Source organism: Corvus cornix, chromosome 3, assembly GCF_000738735.6.
Source record: "Corvus cornix cornix isolate S_Up_H32 chromosome 3, ASM73873v5, whole genome shotgun sequence".
NCBI classification, from domain to species: Eukaryota; Metazoa; Chordata; class Aves; order Passeriformes; family Corvidae; genus Corvus; species Corvus cornix.
In genome coordinates, this window is record NC_047056.1 from 86,227,238 (window position 1) to 86,243,578 (window position 16,341).

Genomic DNA, 16,341 nt, shown 5'->3' on the forward strand with positions numbered 1-16,341 from the left:
GCTTAAAGTAACCCATATAAAAAATTATAAACAAAGCAATGTACCACTCCTGTATAAGCAAAACATTGTGAAGAGAAAACAAAGAATATATTCCAAATCTTTTGCAATCCATGTGCTCCTAATAATGCATAAGATCAAGTCTTTCATGTACTTCATTCCACAGATTTCACGGAAATGGAATACTATGATGTTACTGGCAAATAATGGTACTATGATTCTTTTGCAGAGGCATAAACCAAGCCACTACTTGTATTTGGAGAGATTTCTAGTATCATGTCCAAAGTTTCTCATTTCTGTACTATAAGGTTGTTTCTCAGCCATCAGTGTGCTGATGTAAATCCAAGCTCAAGGAATAAAAACACAAAATCACAGGCATGCAATTTCTAACACTGTAGATGAGTCTGTATTATAAGACATATATAATATACCTGGATAAGAAGTACAACATCATCTTTAAAAAAAAGTAACATGGAAACCATATAGAGATCCTCCTTGAAACACTTAATCTGCATCGATGCAAAGTTCACCTTAACTTTAATGGGAGATTTACTGTGAAAGATTAATGCAGCAAATTACAACTGCACAAACTTAGGATTCATTTTAAACCACAACTGATTTTACTGATTTGCTTTCTTACAGCAACACTTTCTTTTTTTCATTATAGAAGGGAAACACTGAAAAATGTACAAGAAGACTAATAGTAAGATTTCACTGCTTAGAATACAGCTATTATTTTAATAAACTTAAACGAAAATTTGAACCAACTAAAATGAAGAATGCTGTGGGGATCACACTCAAAAATTGTATTTCTCCCTGCAGTAACAGAAATGGGAGTCTTCCTTAGTTATTTGTCTCATCGCTTACCCACTTGCCTGTTGCCCAGCAACTACCATGAAGGAACTACAGTTCTTCTCCATTCCCATTTTAATCTTGAAAAAGCAGATTAAAATTATTACGTAAGCAATCTCTTTCTGGTGAGATTTTGGAATATTTCAGTTTATGTATCTGCAAAAAGGAAGCAAAGTGACTGGAGAATCCAGTACTTCCACTCTGTCAAAGGTTCACTCTCTCTCTCATATCAACCGGTTTACTGACCAACTACATAAAAATCACTAGGTACTTCGTAATATTTGAGCTATAGCAATAGAAGCAAACATCTGTCACTTACATTCTTGAATCATCCCACAGCACACAGTAGGGATTCAATGTGCCCTAAGAAGAAAACAAACAGACCTATTAGTTACCTGTATGCAAAAATACTTGTCATGCTTGACCTAAAAATTTATTTGGGTCTCCTCCTACAAGATCATCCTTATACTCTGATGAATTGATGCCACTGAAATGGCAAAAGCTTAAGGTTAATTCTTATAGGATATTTTGAAGGCACTTGAACCTCAGAGCAGAGTATTTGTGCATTCTCTGCTTAGATAAGGAAAGCATAAAGTTGTCTTTTTGGTATATCCTAGTGGAAGTAAAATATGAGATAATAGCTCATCTGTTAAGAGACTTGACTGAACATTTCTGGTGTGTTTAGAAGCAGAACTTTAGACCCCTTAGGAATTTGGATGTCAAAACCAGTAATACCTTTTAAGCATATGTTGGGAAAAATGTCTAGAGGTTGGGATTTCAGGTTCACAGACCCCACATGCAATGTCCAAAGGTTTTGTAAATTAGGTCCTAAACCAGCAGAGTGTTTTGCTCGAAATATGTATTTTTTTGTTTGTGGTTGAGCTTTACAATACCGGCTCCTCTGTCTTCAAAGTCAGTGGAAGATTCCTGATTTGATTTAGAACAGAATGGGAATCTAGGTTTTTTATTACAAATCAATGAACTATTGAGAACTTTTTTGGAAATTGAAAAATCTATATAATTACTCGTTTATTTTGCTGCTGAGGAAGTGTTGAGACAAAATTAAAATTCACTCAAATTGACTTAGAAGTACTTAAAACTGCTAAAATACATTCCTGTTCATCATAAGCATTAGATATTCCCAGGAGTCAGAACTACACAAACAAATTATATAAAATATAGAATAAAAAAATACTTTTAAAAAATCACAAGTGATTTGAAGAAACAGGAGGAATCCACTATTTTTGGATCTTAATGCTAGTGAACAGTGTAGATGCAGTAGATATAGAGGTACTTTCATATAAAAAAACACACCTCAATATTTTATTCTCAAAAGTGATTTATTTATAGAAAAAAAACATGGCAACCTGTAAAGTAAAAATATATTAAATATTTAAATTAATCCACCTACCTCTTTGTCAAAGATAAAAAAGGTCCTTGTGAGAGAGGCATTTAGGGAAATTTTGAACCTCTACTTTAGTATTTTGCTGACTGCACTGAATTTTATGAGTAGAGTATAAATATTTAAAACCAACATATACTTATGGAACTTTATATTTACATAGCACTGTACAAACATAAATAAAGGATGCTCCATCCCCTGAAGTATTTATAAGATAAAGAAGAGGAAGGGGAAGAGAGCACAGGACAAAGCAGTGGATAACAGGCCCTGCATCACTAGCCAGGAGCTTTCAGATACATTGATGGACGAAGAGGTAGAAGGATAAAAATTAAGAACAAAAGAATGTCAGTGCAGAATTAAATTCTCTTTAAAATGTAATTTTATAAGAGTATTAATTTTTATCATTAGTCTGGGTGAAGTTCTACTTGAAATCTGATACAGTTACATGCACATTAAAAAAGTACTCCTATAGCTGCATAATAACAAGGCTTTGCATCTCTCAGATCTAAGACTTGTCTTTCCTAGCAGTGGACATCATACAGTTTATGCTTGCTATTCCCAGAGTGCAAATAGAATTAATAAAAAAACACTTTCAGAAAAAATGTCCATTATAAAGAAATCTACAAAATAGAAGGAAATAAAAGCCTTTGCAGAAAACTGAAGCCTGATAAAATTGCTCTCAGATCACACACTTTGCTCTCTTTGAAATGTATTCAAATGAAAAGAAAGTGTATGTTTGGCCACTGCAGTCACCAATGAGAGATTAAGCAGAAACATGGGAAGCAGGATAAATACTGCTCCTGCTCCTAAAGAAAGTGTTGTGTGAGAGTTTGTTCCACCAGAAGTGGCAGATTGCAAGGACACAGCGCCCTTTCAGAACTTCTTCCTCTTTTGATACCTGATCAAATACCCTTCAAGCACTGCAAGGACCACAAAGAGCTTGTTTCTGTATTTGCTTCTTTGCCTTTAATCTGTTAACCTTTTTCACAGCCTCTCTGGGGTACCTCTTGGCAATGCTGCAGGGCTGTTGTAGAGCTGTCTCCGATAGCCATGGCTCTCTGTGAGGGCAGTACTCTTACCAGCTAATTACTCAGCTGCAGCTAAGGAAGCAGCTACTGTGTTCATTAGTGTTTACAACTGCTGTGGCATTGATTTATACACTACAGCACATTTCTTGGATATCTCAAAAATGGGCATATGTGTGTATGTATGTGTATGTATCCCTGGCATATAAAACTGAACTTTCAAGATGTGATTGGCAACTTTGACAGCCATCCAGCACAGTGCCAGCTGTTTTGTTGCCCAGGTTTTCAGTCTCACTGAACATTTCATGTCCTGTGCTACTGCTGGCTCCTTATTCTAGTGGCCCTGGAGTAAACTTCTGTGCTGTCAGAAGGTGAGAGTTCATATTCTCTCTAGAGCAAACAGGATTCTGTTTGAGTTGTGCATTTTTTTTAAAGATTGCTTTGGTGTCTCTTTAATCAAACTACTGGAAAAACGTGGCCATATTCATCTACATGTTCACACTTTATAAGACCAAGTATCATGTTCTCTAAATCACAGATCACAGAATATTTTGAACTGAAAGGGATCCACAAGGATCAACAAGCCCAACTCTTCAGTGAATGGCCATACGGGGGTTCAACTCACAACCTTGGTGCTATTTTTTATTAGCACAATGCTCTAACCAACTGAGCAGTGATGCATTGCAACTCACATTCCACTCTGGTCAGCTCTCTGTTATATTTGTAATTATCTACAAATCCAAATACCACGCAATATATTTCAAACAGCACACGTAATCGTGGTTTACACTTCCTCCAAAAGATAATCCTCCAGTTTTATTAATAAACTGGATAGTTTTGATATAAAATGAAGAAATTATTACAAATTTTGAATAAATTGGTGTTTTAAGCCTGATTTTAATTAGCCATATTAACTCTTTTTAAACTATCCATTTGCCCATCTTTTTTTCATAATCTCTTATCTACCTAATTTAGTCAGTAGATAAGGCGGTAAAAGAACAAATGTGTGGATATACTCCTATATACTAGTAGGCAAAATGCTATATACTACAAAATGCTTAAAATATCATCATTAAATCAATTTGCAAACAAACTGTTCTAAATAAATGAACAGCATTTTCAAGAACAAAGGTTTGAAAAGAACAAATATAACAGAAACATTAAAAAAAATCAGACGAAAGAGAATATATTTTATTTTCTGTTTAATAATTAATCTATTTAGCTGACATAATGTTTAATCAATGAGCCGTTATCAAATATTAAAGATATATTAGCAATGATTTTATCTTGTTGTATGTACATAAAGCCTGTCCTATGGTAATATATTATAATAGAATAAATCCTTATTTTCAGGTGAGAAAATTATAGCAAAGAAGATTAGAATTAGATTCTGTTTAACTGAATGCTCAAACTTACAAAATATTATTTCTGTGCATCTACAGCCTTATTTCTTTAAGCCAAAGTTCCATGATGAAGGCTATGTCTTGAACACAAATGATCAAATGTTTAAAGATATTAAAATTATATAACTGATTTGTATTAATGGATTTTCCGGAGCAAGATATTGTCATTGTATCTGCCAATCCAACTTGTATACTCAGGTGGATTGAGATCCTACATAAATGGAGAATGTATGTAAGTTTAAGGGATGAAAATTTGATCCAAGCACTTGATGCTTTTCTGGATTATATTATAGGACAAAAACTGAACCAAAAAAGAAAAGAAATGCTCTGATATGTATTGGCAAGGTTATTACCTTTCTGCTTTGTCAAGATATGATCTGATCTTTTGTAACAATGAAGTTTAATTTTCAAGATTTTCAAACTTGGCAAAAAACTTGCTCTGTAAATTAATCAAAAGGACGGATTAAAAAAAGATGAAAAAAAATTCCCTCTCTAATAATTTTGTAGAATTTCAGCTTCTGGGTTTAGCAGTTCAACCTTTTATTAGTCTAGTCTTGCCTGTGTTGTGCTTGTTTTAATAGCTTGTGTTTGGTCTAGAAATATTTTCAATGCTAATACATTGCTTACCAGTATTATTTTCTTATATAATTTTTAAATTTGTTTTCTTGCATGTGACCAAATTAATGAGAATCATTTTCTTACCTGCTACCCCATGGGCCCTCTTACCTGCTACTTTTTCAAGTAGTGATTTCAATTTCAAAATATAAATGTTATATTCTGCAATTTCTGTAAGTAACCCCCCAATCATTGTTAAAATACTAGATTATAAAATATAGTATTGAAAATTACCATAAATTCTTCCTACTAATGATCTTAGTAAGACCAAAACAAGTATTCTATTGCAAAGCTGATTGGTTCTTCCCCTGATATATAGGATTAATTTGTGTTTACTTCAGCAAATATATCGTAATATTTTAAGTGAAATATCTGACAGAAACAAAAGTTATGTTGAAGACTGATATTTTCTCCTAATATATACAATGTAATTTAGGTTTGAAAGAAAATAAAACAAAACAGAAAATGAAATCTACATGTCATAAACCATCTTAAAAATAAACAGAAACAGAGAACCATAAAACCCCAAATCGACACAATTCTTCATCAATACACTTTCAATGTTATTGAAAAGTAAGGAATCAGCTCAGTTTATGTTCCTCTGTTCCTTTTTTTCTGCCGAACTTTCACTGAGGTGTTCTTTGCATTGGCATTTTTCTGAGAACTGAATGGCTGATCATAATGCCCATTAATGTCAAAACAGTTTCTTCTAACCTTGAGTAAAATGTAATTTAAAGATCTAGAGTTCAAAAAGTTTTCTTCATACTTTTGCCCAGAGTCACTAATTCAATTTTGCTACTGACTGAAATATTTGGAACTTCTCTAGCTGAATTGTATCTATATGACCACTTGAGTAACTGTTTATAACTTAAAAATTACAGCTTTAAAGATTTTTGTATAACAATACTATTTTCAAAAGTTCCAGTAACTGTCTCTTCTAACTGACTCTTTATGACTTTATTCAAAGCAAACTCTAGCTCTTAGTAACATAAACAGAGAGAGTTTATAAGTTGTGCCTTCACATAAATTACTCCCATGCTTGTCACTTAATGTTATTTTCCCAATATTGTATATGACGAAAATTTTCCACAAAAGATAGATTTTATTTTCCTTGTGAGTGCTGGGAGACCGCTGAAAACAGAAAGAAAAAGTCTAAATATTTTTCATATATTTGGAAAGAAAGTCCTTTTTTTTTTTTCACATTTAAAACATTTTTAATGTGAGATTAAAGCCTGAGAAATATAGAATTTAAATGACAAAAAATCTCAAACATTTATTAGGACTGTAAGCTAAATTGGAACCAGAGCATTTTTGTAGTCTGCTACGATGGGTTAAGTAAAAACCGGCTTCTATAAAATAATCAAAGAAAAGAAGAAAGGGCCTGAAGAACTATTGTAGCTCTATGAAATATGCAGGGAGCAAAAGGTTAAGCAGTCAGTACAATGATACATTTTCAATTGTAACCATGAAAGCATTTAATGGAAACTCTTCAACAGAAATTGCTGTTTAATAAAAAACCTCAACATTCACAAAACAACAATTAATTTTGTTTTGTTTATACACATGCCTGATCAAGTACACATTCCTTTCAAAGATTGTTACACTGTTCCTGGGATTAAATTTTAGAAGTTAAACTGCATTTTATAACCTGATATTTAAAACAACACCACTTCTTTTCTCTCATATGATTTGGCAAATATTCTTGTAAAAGCATATCAACTACCCTTGTACTTACATTAGACAGATGAGCCAGTTCTATCTCCAGGAAAGAATCTGTAGTTTTAGGCTCAGGTCGTATAGTAACAACAATGATTTTTGAGTTAACAACTGTAAAATTCCTGCAAAAAATGTAAAAATGGAAAATTTAAGTTTTTATAAGGTTAAATGAGACTTTTAATACTACATTTAAAGATGTAATGGAGTATTTTCTGTGACTTAGTCGACAAATATTAAGGGAGAAAATAATTTGTTTGGAAGTGGTGAAAACACTTATTTCAACTGTACTCAATGCATTGAAGACTGAAAAGCACCAATGGCACAGAAGTAATTCCTTAAAGTACAATTTATTAATTAAAAGAATGTATTGATGACATAAACATTCTGTGCATGTTTCAGTGTATCTCATCTACTTCTTTCAACATAGACCCACTAGGTATGTTTTATAAAATACAGTCATTTTTCTTCCACAGTGCTGTGTTGGGTTTTTTTCTGACTGTTAACTGTAAGATTGTGAAGGTGGGTAAGTACAATGGGAGACTGTACAGTTCTGTTGATTCTGTGCTCATGAAAAAAGCATACCTGTTCCCAATTCTAAAAAAATTGTATTTGGTATATGAATGGGCAACTTCATCAGCTAAATACTTTTTAGAATTTAAACCACAATTGTGCCCTGACTGAAATCCTGCCAAGCCAATGAATTTTTTCTCATATGGAAGATTAGATTTGGTCTTACATTATTATACTGGGTTATGCAAAATAATAACTTTCTGTCCATTTTTCTAATTCATCATCAATTTCTCTTTTCATGTAAAATGTGGATCGCTATGTATCATAGCAACCTTTCTAGGACAGAGCTAGTAATGCCAAGATTATGCTAATACAGGCATAAAGACATGTTGACATGATGTTCATGTATGAGATCCTTTGCTTCTTATGACCCTGTCAGGTTTAGAATGACCATCAGTTATCAGCCTGACTGCTTCCGGTGATCATTATGGTATTACTTTGTATGTAATGCTTCTTTCCGCACATCACAGAAAGGCATATTCACAGGTGGATGTTAACAAAGACAAAACTAGGCAGTTTGGATGTAATTATAATAGACATTATTCTTTTGCTGCTGTTGTTGTTTAATTGCTTATTTTCTCTAGGGAGTTTGTATTTAGGAGAGAATTCCATTTTGCTGGATCATTGAAACAGGAATTGCCATGGCTACAGTAATAGAAACTTAGCTCAGCAGGCATTTCATTCAGCACAAGGAATGAAATTGTTCTTCTGGGGCAAGGTATGAGTTCTAGTCCAATTTTGCTCAGCCAAATCATATAATGAAAATATAACGGAACTGACTTTCTGTTTTACTTAATTCCTATTTCTTCCCTTTGGTTACACTTTGAAGTCTCACATATTATTGACAAAAATGTATCAGTCAGGCTAACATTTAATGTTTAGCAAATTTTCAGTGCATTCTGTAGAATTACAGTAGCTGAATATCTATAATTATAAAAAAACCCCAAAACCCAAACCCCCCAAACCAAATAAAACTCCAAATAAATAAAAACCTGATTTCTCTAACATATAATGACAAGTGAAAATGGTGCTTACTATCTACTAAGAGATTATTTCAATTTTGGAAATTCATGCAAACTATTGTAAATACTGCTACTTCAGTACTCTTCTACAGTCAGTCTTCGTGATCAAGAAAGTTTTCCTTGGTGTATCTCATTTTAGTGCAGTTCTGACAGTTCTAGGGTGAGATCTGAAAGAACATCTAAGTGTCTAGTTTGTAACTTCAGCACATCCATTTAACCTCAGTCTCATTAAAACTCTATCAATCTACTTACATTTTCAAGAACCCCTAGCAGACTGCTTCACAAGAAAATAAATAAAACTGCCTATATCACTGTGAAATGAAAACTGTATCCCTCGTCACTGTCCTGTCTGGGCTCAATGCCTATGTGCATATTTCATATTTAACTGCTTGGACAGTCCCTAGAAGAATACAATCTGGTAAGTATATTCTAAAGCATATTCTAAACTCACATAGCATATTAAGATGTCTCTAAATTAAAGCTCAGAGATTTGTAGTTGAAAAATTTTCAAAAACTTGAAAAAATCTCAAAACCACTGCTATCTCTGTTGAAGATATTTTTTTAAAACAGCAGCCTAGTTCTGAGAACACTTATCCAGGAATTTAAGTAATCAGCTTTTACAAAATGTCCTCGGACAGTTTCAGTCCCTCTCATGTTGCGAATGGCATAGAATGGGAATGATCTATCTCACACTTCCTGGGCAAATGCATTACCTTACAGCTTTTTTATGGTGGAGAGTGACTTCACCATTAGCTCCTTCTCCTTCATCAAAAAGAATCGAAAATTCAACTGTAATGAGAAATGAAGTTGTAGAGGATGGTGCTCTGCTGACTGTCCAGAAAGATGCTCATCAGGGTTAAGTTTTGAAATAAATTATTCAAAAACAATCTATTCAATTTCTTGGAAACTATGGATAAGTCCTTGAAGATTCAAGATAGCAATGTTTGATGGAGTTAAAGCTCAAGAAATGCTTTCAGAGCTGCTGCCCTAGAGCTTTTTTCTGATCTGAGTTAATAATGATATTAATAAAATAGAGCTATTTTATTAAGCTGTTTTCCTACCAGGGTATAAATTTTGAGGGTATTCTTTTATATAAGGGAAATCATATTGATCCTATGTAGTATGAAATTCATGTTTTCTTTTCTTTTTAGAATGAATCCATGTTACTCAAGAAAAATGAACTTATGAATAAAGCATGTTGCTATTGCAAGACAGTAAGATCGAAGTTATAAATGTGTAAAAGTTGTATACATTACAGAAAAACTAAAAAAGCTAAAGCTGTAATGTGATGCAATAAAAGCCTGACTGAGGTACATCCTTGGTCTAACAAAGCTGACCTGAGGAAATTTAAGGGCCTTTTTGGTTGTACAGCACCTGAAGGTCGGGGTTAGGAATGATGTTTCAAATGGGGGAAGAGAACATTTCAGTGAAGAAAATTTGAGCAGGAAATTTATGGTGGCTGTTTAAGTGATGGGAAAAAAAGCTTGATATAGCAAAATCATTGATTCTTTATTTGTTCTTATTTCTTAAAGTTAAAAACTGTCTTACATTATGGCAATATGCAATGTATTCCTTCAAAGTGCTCAAGAGAGAAATTATATATAATATCTTTTAGAGGAGTATTGTACTGAGAATCAATTTTCTGTGAACTTAACAATAACATAAGTGTGCTCAGGGGCACAAGAACTTTGGAAATAATAGTCTAGAGTTCTGAAAATATTCGATATTTCAGTATCTGCTATTAACAAATCCATAAGACAATACAAGAACAGTGCAATGCAGCAAAGTATATTAGGAATCAGAGGAAGTTTATTTACTTGTGCATGGAAAAAAAATTCTTCTAGTTTTATGAGGAAGTTTTTGTTTCCCTAAATGTTCATTTAAACACTCATTGCAAAATTCTCTGAATGTACATGTACCAGTAGGATTAAACACAAGTCCAGAAACTTCTATATTAATGCAGTTGCAAGTTCCCATCTCACACTGTGTTCACTTTTAATAGATACTATGCTAGTAAAACCAAGAAAAATCAAACACGTATGGTAAAATGCAGCTGATTTTGGCTGTCCTAGATAACGAAATCCTCATTTTACTCACAGAACACCTGTGATGTACCAGATGGGGATTCTGTGGTTAGGTATTTTGGAAGACTTTCCCTAAAGATATACTGAGATTTAAAATTTTTTTTTGTTTATTTATTTTTTTTAAAGCAGTTCCTTGTGATGATGCAGAAGTTTGCATACCTTCTAGTGATAAAAATAAGGAATGTATTGGAGTGCATGTCACCTTTATTCTTCTGGAAACTACAACCAAATACTTTCTTTATTCACACCCTAACTCCTGTAAAGCCAGGAAATGCAATCACATGGGAACTGGTAAACCTTTCTAGATATCTAAATGCAGCTGGTAGAAATCACCTTTATTATCAGGTTTTTAAGGTGTAAATGATGGCCTTCAAACTCAACCATGTTTTACTTATTTTACCTTGGTTTAATTTTTGTTCTTCCTTCCCACCCTTGATATATATTTAACTGTCATTATACTTAGAAAAAGCATCACATAAAATACTTATCCAGAATGGTTTTTTAATTCCTGTGTTGTGCACTTCTAGGCATCATATAAAAAATAGATGATGTTACATTCCTTCTCATCCTACAGTGTTTGCTCCATAGACAACAGTAATGCAGTGACGCATTTCATTATTTTCAGCACTAATGTGGTTATTATGATAATATTTATTACAGTTAAGCAATATTAGTACAACCAGTAATTAATATTAGCACATGTAAGATGATATTTTTTCATTGCAAAATGCAAGCAAACAACAATAAACCTTTTCCAAATGCAGTGGGATGTATAGAAACCTTCATTCATGTACCTGAACAAGTTCAAAACAATAAAACAGACCATAATAAAGATCACTTTAAAACCTGCATGTCAGTTCTAATTTCCACAGAGTAATAACAAATTCAGCACTAACCACAGTTGCAGCTTTTTTTCCAATTTCAAATTACAGAATCACAGAACCACCTAGGCTGGAAAAGACATCTAAGATCATCAAATCCAACCTTCTATTGGTCACCACCTTGTCAACTAGACCATAGCACTAAGTGCCATGTCCAGTAATTTCTTGAACACCTCCAGGAATAGGGACTCCAACACCTCCCTGGGAAGCCCATTCCAGTGCTTAACCACCCTTTCAGTGAAAAATTCTTCCTGATATCCAACCTGAACCTCCCATGGCAGAGCTTGAGGCCTTTTCCTCTTGTCCTGTTGTTTGTTGTCTAGGAGGAGAGCCCAACCACTACCTGGCTACAAACTCCTTTCAGGGAGTTGTAGAGAGTGAAAAGGTCCCCCCTGAGCCTCCTTTTCTCCAGGCTAAATAACCCCAGCTCCCTCAGCCTCTCTTTATGGGACTTTTGCTTCAGACCCTTCACCAGCTCCATTGCCCTTCTCTGGACATTCTCCAGCACCTGAATGTCCTTTTCACAGTGAGGGGCCAAGAACTGAACACAGGATTTGAGATGTGGCCTCATCAGGGAGCGAGTCAGAGTACAACCAGACAATTACTGCCCTGGTCCTGCTGGCCACACAATTGCTGATACAGGTCAGGATGCCATTGGCTCATGTTCAGCTGCTGTCAACCAACACTGCCAGGTCCCTTTCCACCAGGCAGGTTTCCAGCCACTCTTCTCCCAGACTGTAATGCTGCATGGGGTTGTTGTGACCCAAGTGCAGAACCCAGCACTTTATCTTGTTGAACCTCACACCACCGGCCTCTGCCCACTGAACCAGCCTTTCCAGATCCCTCTGCAGAGCCTTCCTGGCCTCCGCAGATCAACACTCCTATTCAGCTTAGTATCATCTGCGAACTTACTGAGGGTTCACTTGATCCCCTCATCCAGATCATAAATGAAGACATTAAACAGGGCTGGCCCCAATACTGAGCCTTGGGCAACCCCACTAGAGACTGTTTGCCAACCTGATGTAGTACCATTCATGACCAGTCTGGGCCTGTTCATCCAAGCTAGTTTATTACCTAGTGAAAAGAGTATCTGTCCAAGCCATGGGCTGCCAGTTTCTCCAGGAGAATGCCATGGAAGACAGTATCAAAGGTTTTGCTGGTACTCTATCTGAATGAACATTAAAATATCTGAAGGTGTCAAAATGCATTCAATAGTATTGAGTATCTTCATCAATGACACGAACAAAAGGATTGAGGGCACCTTCAGCAGGTTTTCTGATGACACCACAGTGTCATCAGAAATGACACGCTGGAGGGAAGTGATGCCATCGAGAGGGACCTTCACAGGCTTGAGAGCCAGGTCCTTGAAAAACTCAGGAAGTTCAACAAAGCTGATTGAAAGGTCCTGCATCTGGGTTGAAGCAATCCCTGGTATCAATACAGTCTAGAGGATAGAAGGATTGAGAGCAGCCTATCAAGAAATATTGGAGGACACTGGTAGATGAAATGTTGAACATGAGCTGGCAATGCAGGCTTGCAGCCCAGAAAGTCAATTGTACCCTGATGCTGGGCTGCATCAAAAGATGCACAGCCAGCAGGGAGAAGGAGGTGATTCTGCCCCTCTGCTCTGCTCTTGTGAAACACCACTTAAGAGTGCTATGTCCATCTGTGGAATTCCCAGCACAAGAAAGGCATGAAAGAGGTCCAGGGTAGGGCCATTAAAATGATCAGAGGGCTGGAACATCTCTCCTATGAAGAAAGGTTCAGAGGGTTGGGGTTGTTCATCCTGGAGAACAGAAAGCTCCATGAAGACCTTATTGCAGGCTTTCGATTCTTAAAGGGACACTAAGATAAAGACTGAGACTTTTTACCAATACCTGTAGTGACAGGGCAAGGCACAAAGGTTTTAAATTGAAACATGATAAATTTAGATTAGACATAAGGAAGAAAAAATTTTTAATGAGGGTGTTGAGACACTGGAACAGGTTGCTCAGAGAAGCTGTGGATGTCCTGTCATTACAAGTGTTCAGGGTCAGGCTGGATGGAGCTGTGAGCAGCCTGGTCTAGTGGAAAGTGTCCCTGCCCATGGAGGGAAGTTAGAATTAGATGATATTTGGAGGCAGACCTTTCAATGACACTATAATTCTATGAAAGCAGTTTGAAATGGTGACTTTTCTGAGATACTATTTTAAGCCCATGCGATCATATTTTAAATATGATTGCCATGGGAAAAGAAATCCTGCATGATACACTTCCTGGTGAGGTAAGAGATGTAAGCTTAAAAGTTTCAGTATAGCTTCATAATAAGAAAAGTATTTCATTAAGGAAATGCAAAGTGCTATATTCCAAACAAAGAAGACACTAGAGGAATATGCGTTATATTTTTATATCACAGATTAATAATTACTTTTACTCCTCATTCACATACATAAGAGAGTAATAGTGCTAGGTTCCTTTTTACAGGCACCTGAGAATTAGATTCAAAGAATATTGAACAAATTCAGAGGCAAAGTAGGATACCTTTGTATTTGAATTTCTAAAGACTTCATTTTTGAATAGATATACATAGATTATTAGACCATTTTGGTAAAATAAGTCACAAAACCTATCTATGAACTGAACTGTACAGAGAAGTGGTTAAATTAGCAGTGCAAATCAGTAACCAGCTGAAAGCAGAACAGACAAAAGCAAAATATTTGGGAACCAAAAAGCACTTATAATCCATAGCATTTACACTGCTATACTTTTATGTCCCTGTTCTGCCCTTATTCCTGCTACTTGGGAATAATTTTAAAAACAATAGTATTGTTTCTAGGGAAAATCTAGTAAGGCATATAAACCTCACTTTTCTAATGGATGAAATAAGGGCTCTGAAAGACTTTTCATATAAGCAAACATACAGAATTTAACATTTACACCGTTTTTCTGTAAATTAAAACTAGAGACCTGTGAAGGCTGAAAAGGCATGACCATAGACTGTAGTTTACAATATAAAGGTCTGAAAAGTACATAGCCACATTGATGCTTTCCTAGGACTGTCAGATTTTTATCTAAAGTCTACCAAAAAGAACTAACTCAAATAAGCCAGTTGTCACTGGTTCTTTGAGTATGGGGGTAAAAAAAAAAAATCTTTTACAAACATCTCTTCCTTCCTGGCTAATTTCAGAAACTGGTACAACAAATGGGAAGTGCTTAACAACACTTCAGAAGTGGATGAGCTGTCATTTATATCATGCCTTAAGCACAGATGGCCCTTGCCAGCACTTTTAGGCTTCCAGGTGTCCTGTCAGGACATCACTGTTCAAATTGTGCTCTACCTCAGAGAGATTTCTGTCCCTAACTTGCAGCTACTCATTCCACAGCACGTTGAAACTTTGCTAGGAAGTAGATTTTTAATTTTCTTAGGAATTAGTGTTTTTTTTGTTTTCAGATAGATTTTGGTAAAAACCTCTTGTTTTTCCATTCTTTGTTTCAAATACTGATGTTTTGGCTAAATAGAGTAGGGAAAGGTGATCTGGTGGCTTCCTTATTACCATCTTTTCTAATTATTGTGAATTCAGTAGGACCTATTGTGACACCATCTGCATGTGTTTCTTTTACTGTAAAAGGGCATTAGTAGACCAATGGTGCACAGGATCATATAAAATAAGGTAGTATTAATGGACCACGAAATTATCATAACTGGTAATTAGAAAAGAGGAGGCGAAATATTTATTTCCAAATTGTCTTCTGGCAAGTACAAAAAGGAAAAAGTGAAACAAGAGGCCTTCCTGTATCTTTCTGCATGTCTGTGGCCCTCAAAACTTATATACTCCAGCTGTTCAGCACATGCATGTCTTGTTTCTAAAACGGATCCTCTCTATAGCTATGCTGTCCCTTCTGAATACAATTTGCACTGAAAAAATGTTTGGAAAACTACTGCTAGAGACTTCTGTAGAAGTTGAGCAGAGAACTTTAGTATGTCAAGTTATGATGTCATTACAAGACCATTTGTACTATCTGGACAAACAGTAGATTGAAGCTCAAGTGGTCTGACCATTAAGGTACATCACTGCATATACTTCTGATCAAAAATTTCTGTAATTAAGTTTAATATAGATTACATAAAATATAAATTAAGGCAATTTGATTTGATGCAAAGGCTATTTCTATCATGCAAGTAACTAAGCATGATGGAGAGATTAATATATGCATATACATTATAAATATAATGAAAAAAAAATCCAGCAGTACTAATATGCAAATAGTCTTGACTGTCTGCTTTTATCTTGACATATAGTATAGTTATGATCCTGAAATATGTCAATTCATATTGTATTTATGAAATTTCTTACCTCAAAGTGGGCAAAATGAGTTCTAAATTTTTGTATAGCACTGCTCCAAGTACAAATACAGTTGATTCATCTAGTTCTGAAAAGAATAAGGAAAAAAAATTTTAAAACTCTCTTTCCCAAGCGTTCATCAGCATCAAAATCTCTGAATATCATCTATCTTTGTAATGTAAGTTTTATTTTAAATAAACCATCATAATTTTGAATTATATCCTGGAAGTCTGTCATAAAAATGTAGCACTGTCAGGAGCATATCGAAAGATTTAAACCACTGAAAATCACATTTTCAAGACATCCATCATTGTATACTGACATCCATGCTAGTTCACTTACATTTATAATTAAGCATTCTCAAAGAATGTCTGTAGAGTTTAAGGCTTAGTGAGTAAATTCTCTACTGTCAGAGACCTGCACTGCAATGATATTTGTAAATTGTACCTGAA

At 34.9% G+C, this 16,341-nt stretch overlaps 1 protein-coding gene across 11 annotated transcripts in view; it reads right to left on the bottom strand.

Annotated features, from left to right (window-relative positions):
* ADGRB3 (adhesion G protein-coupled receptor B3) overlaps positions 1-16,341 on the bottom strand; it is a 448,905-nt gene that overhangs the window by 174,243 nt on the left and 258,321 nt on the right. For all 11 annotated transcript variants that reach the window (XM_010405738.3, XM_010405732.3, XM_010405697.3 and 8 more), the window contains 3 exons: positions 15,902-15,977; positions 7,030-7,132; positions 1,169-1,212 (listed from right to left, as the gene is read on the bottom strand). In XM_010405738.3, the coding sequence (XP_010404040.1) occupies positions 1,169-1,212; positions 7,030-7,132; positions 15,902-15,977 (223 nt within the window). The remainder of the gene's footprint in view (positions 1-1,168; positions 1,213-7,029; positions 7,133-15,901; positions 15,978-16,341) is intronic.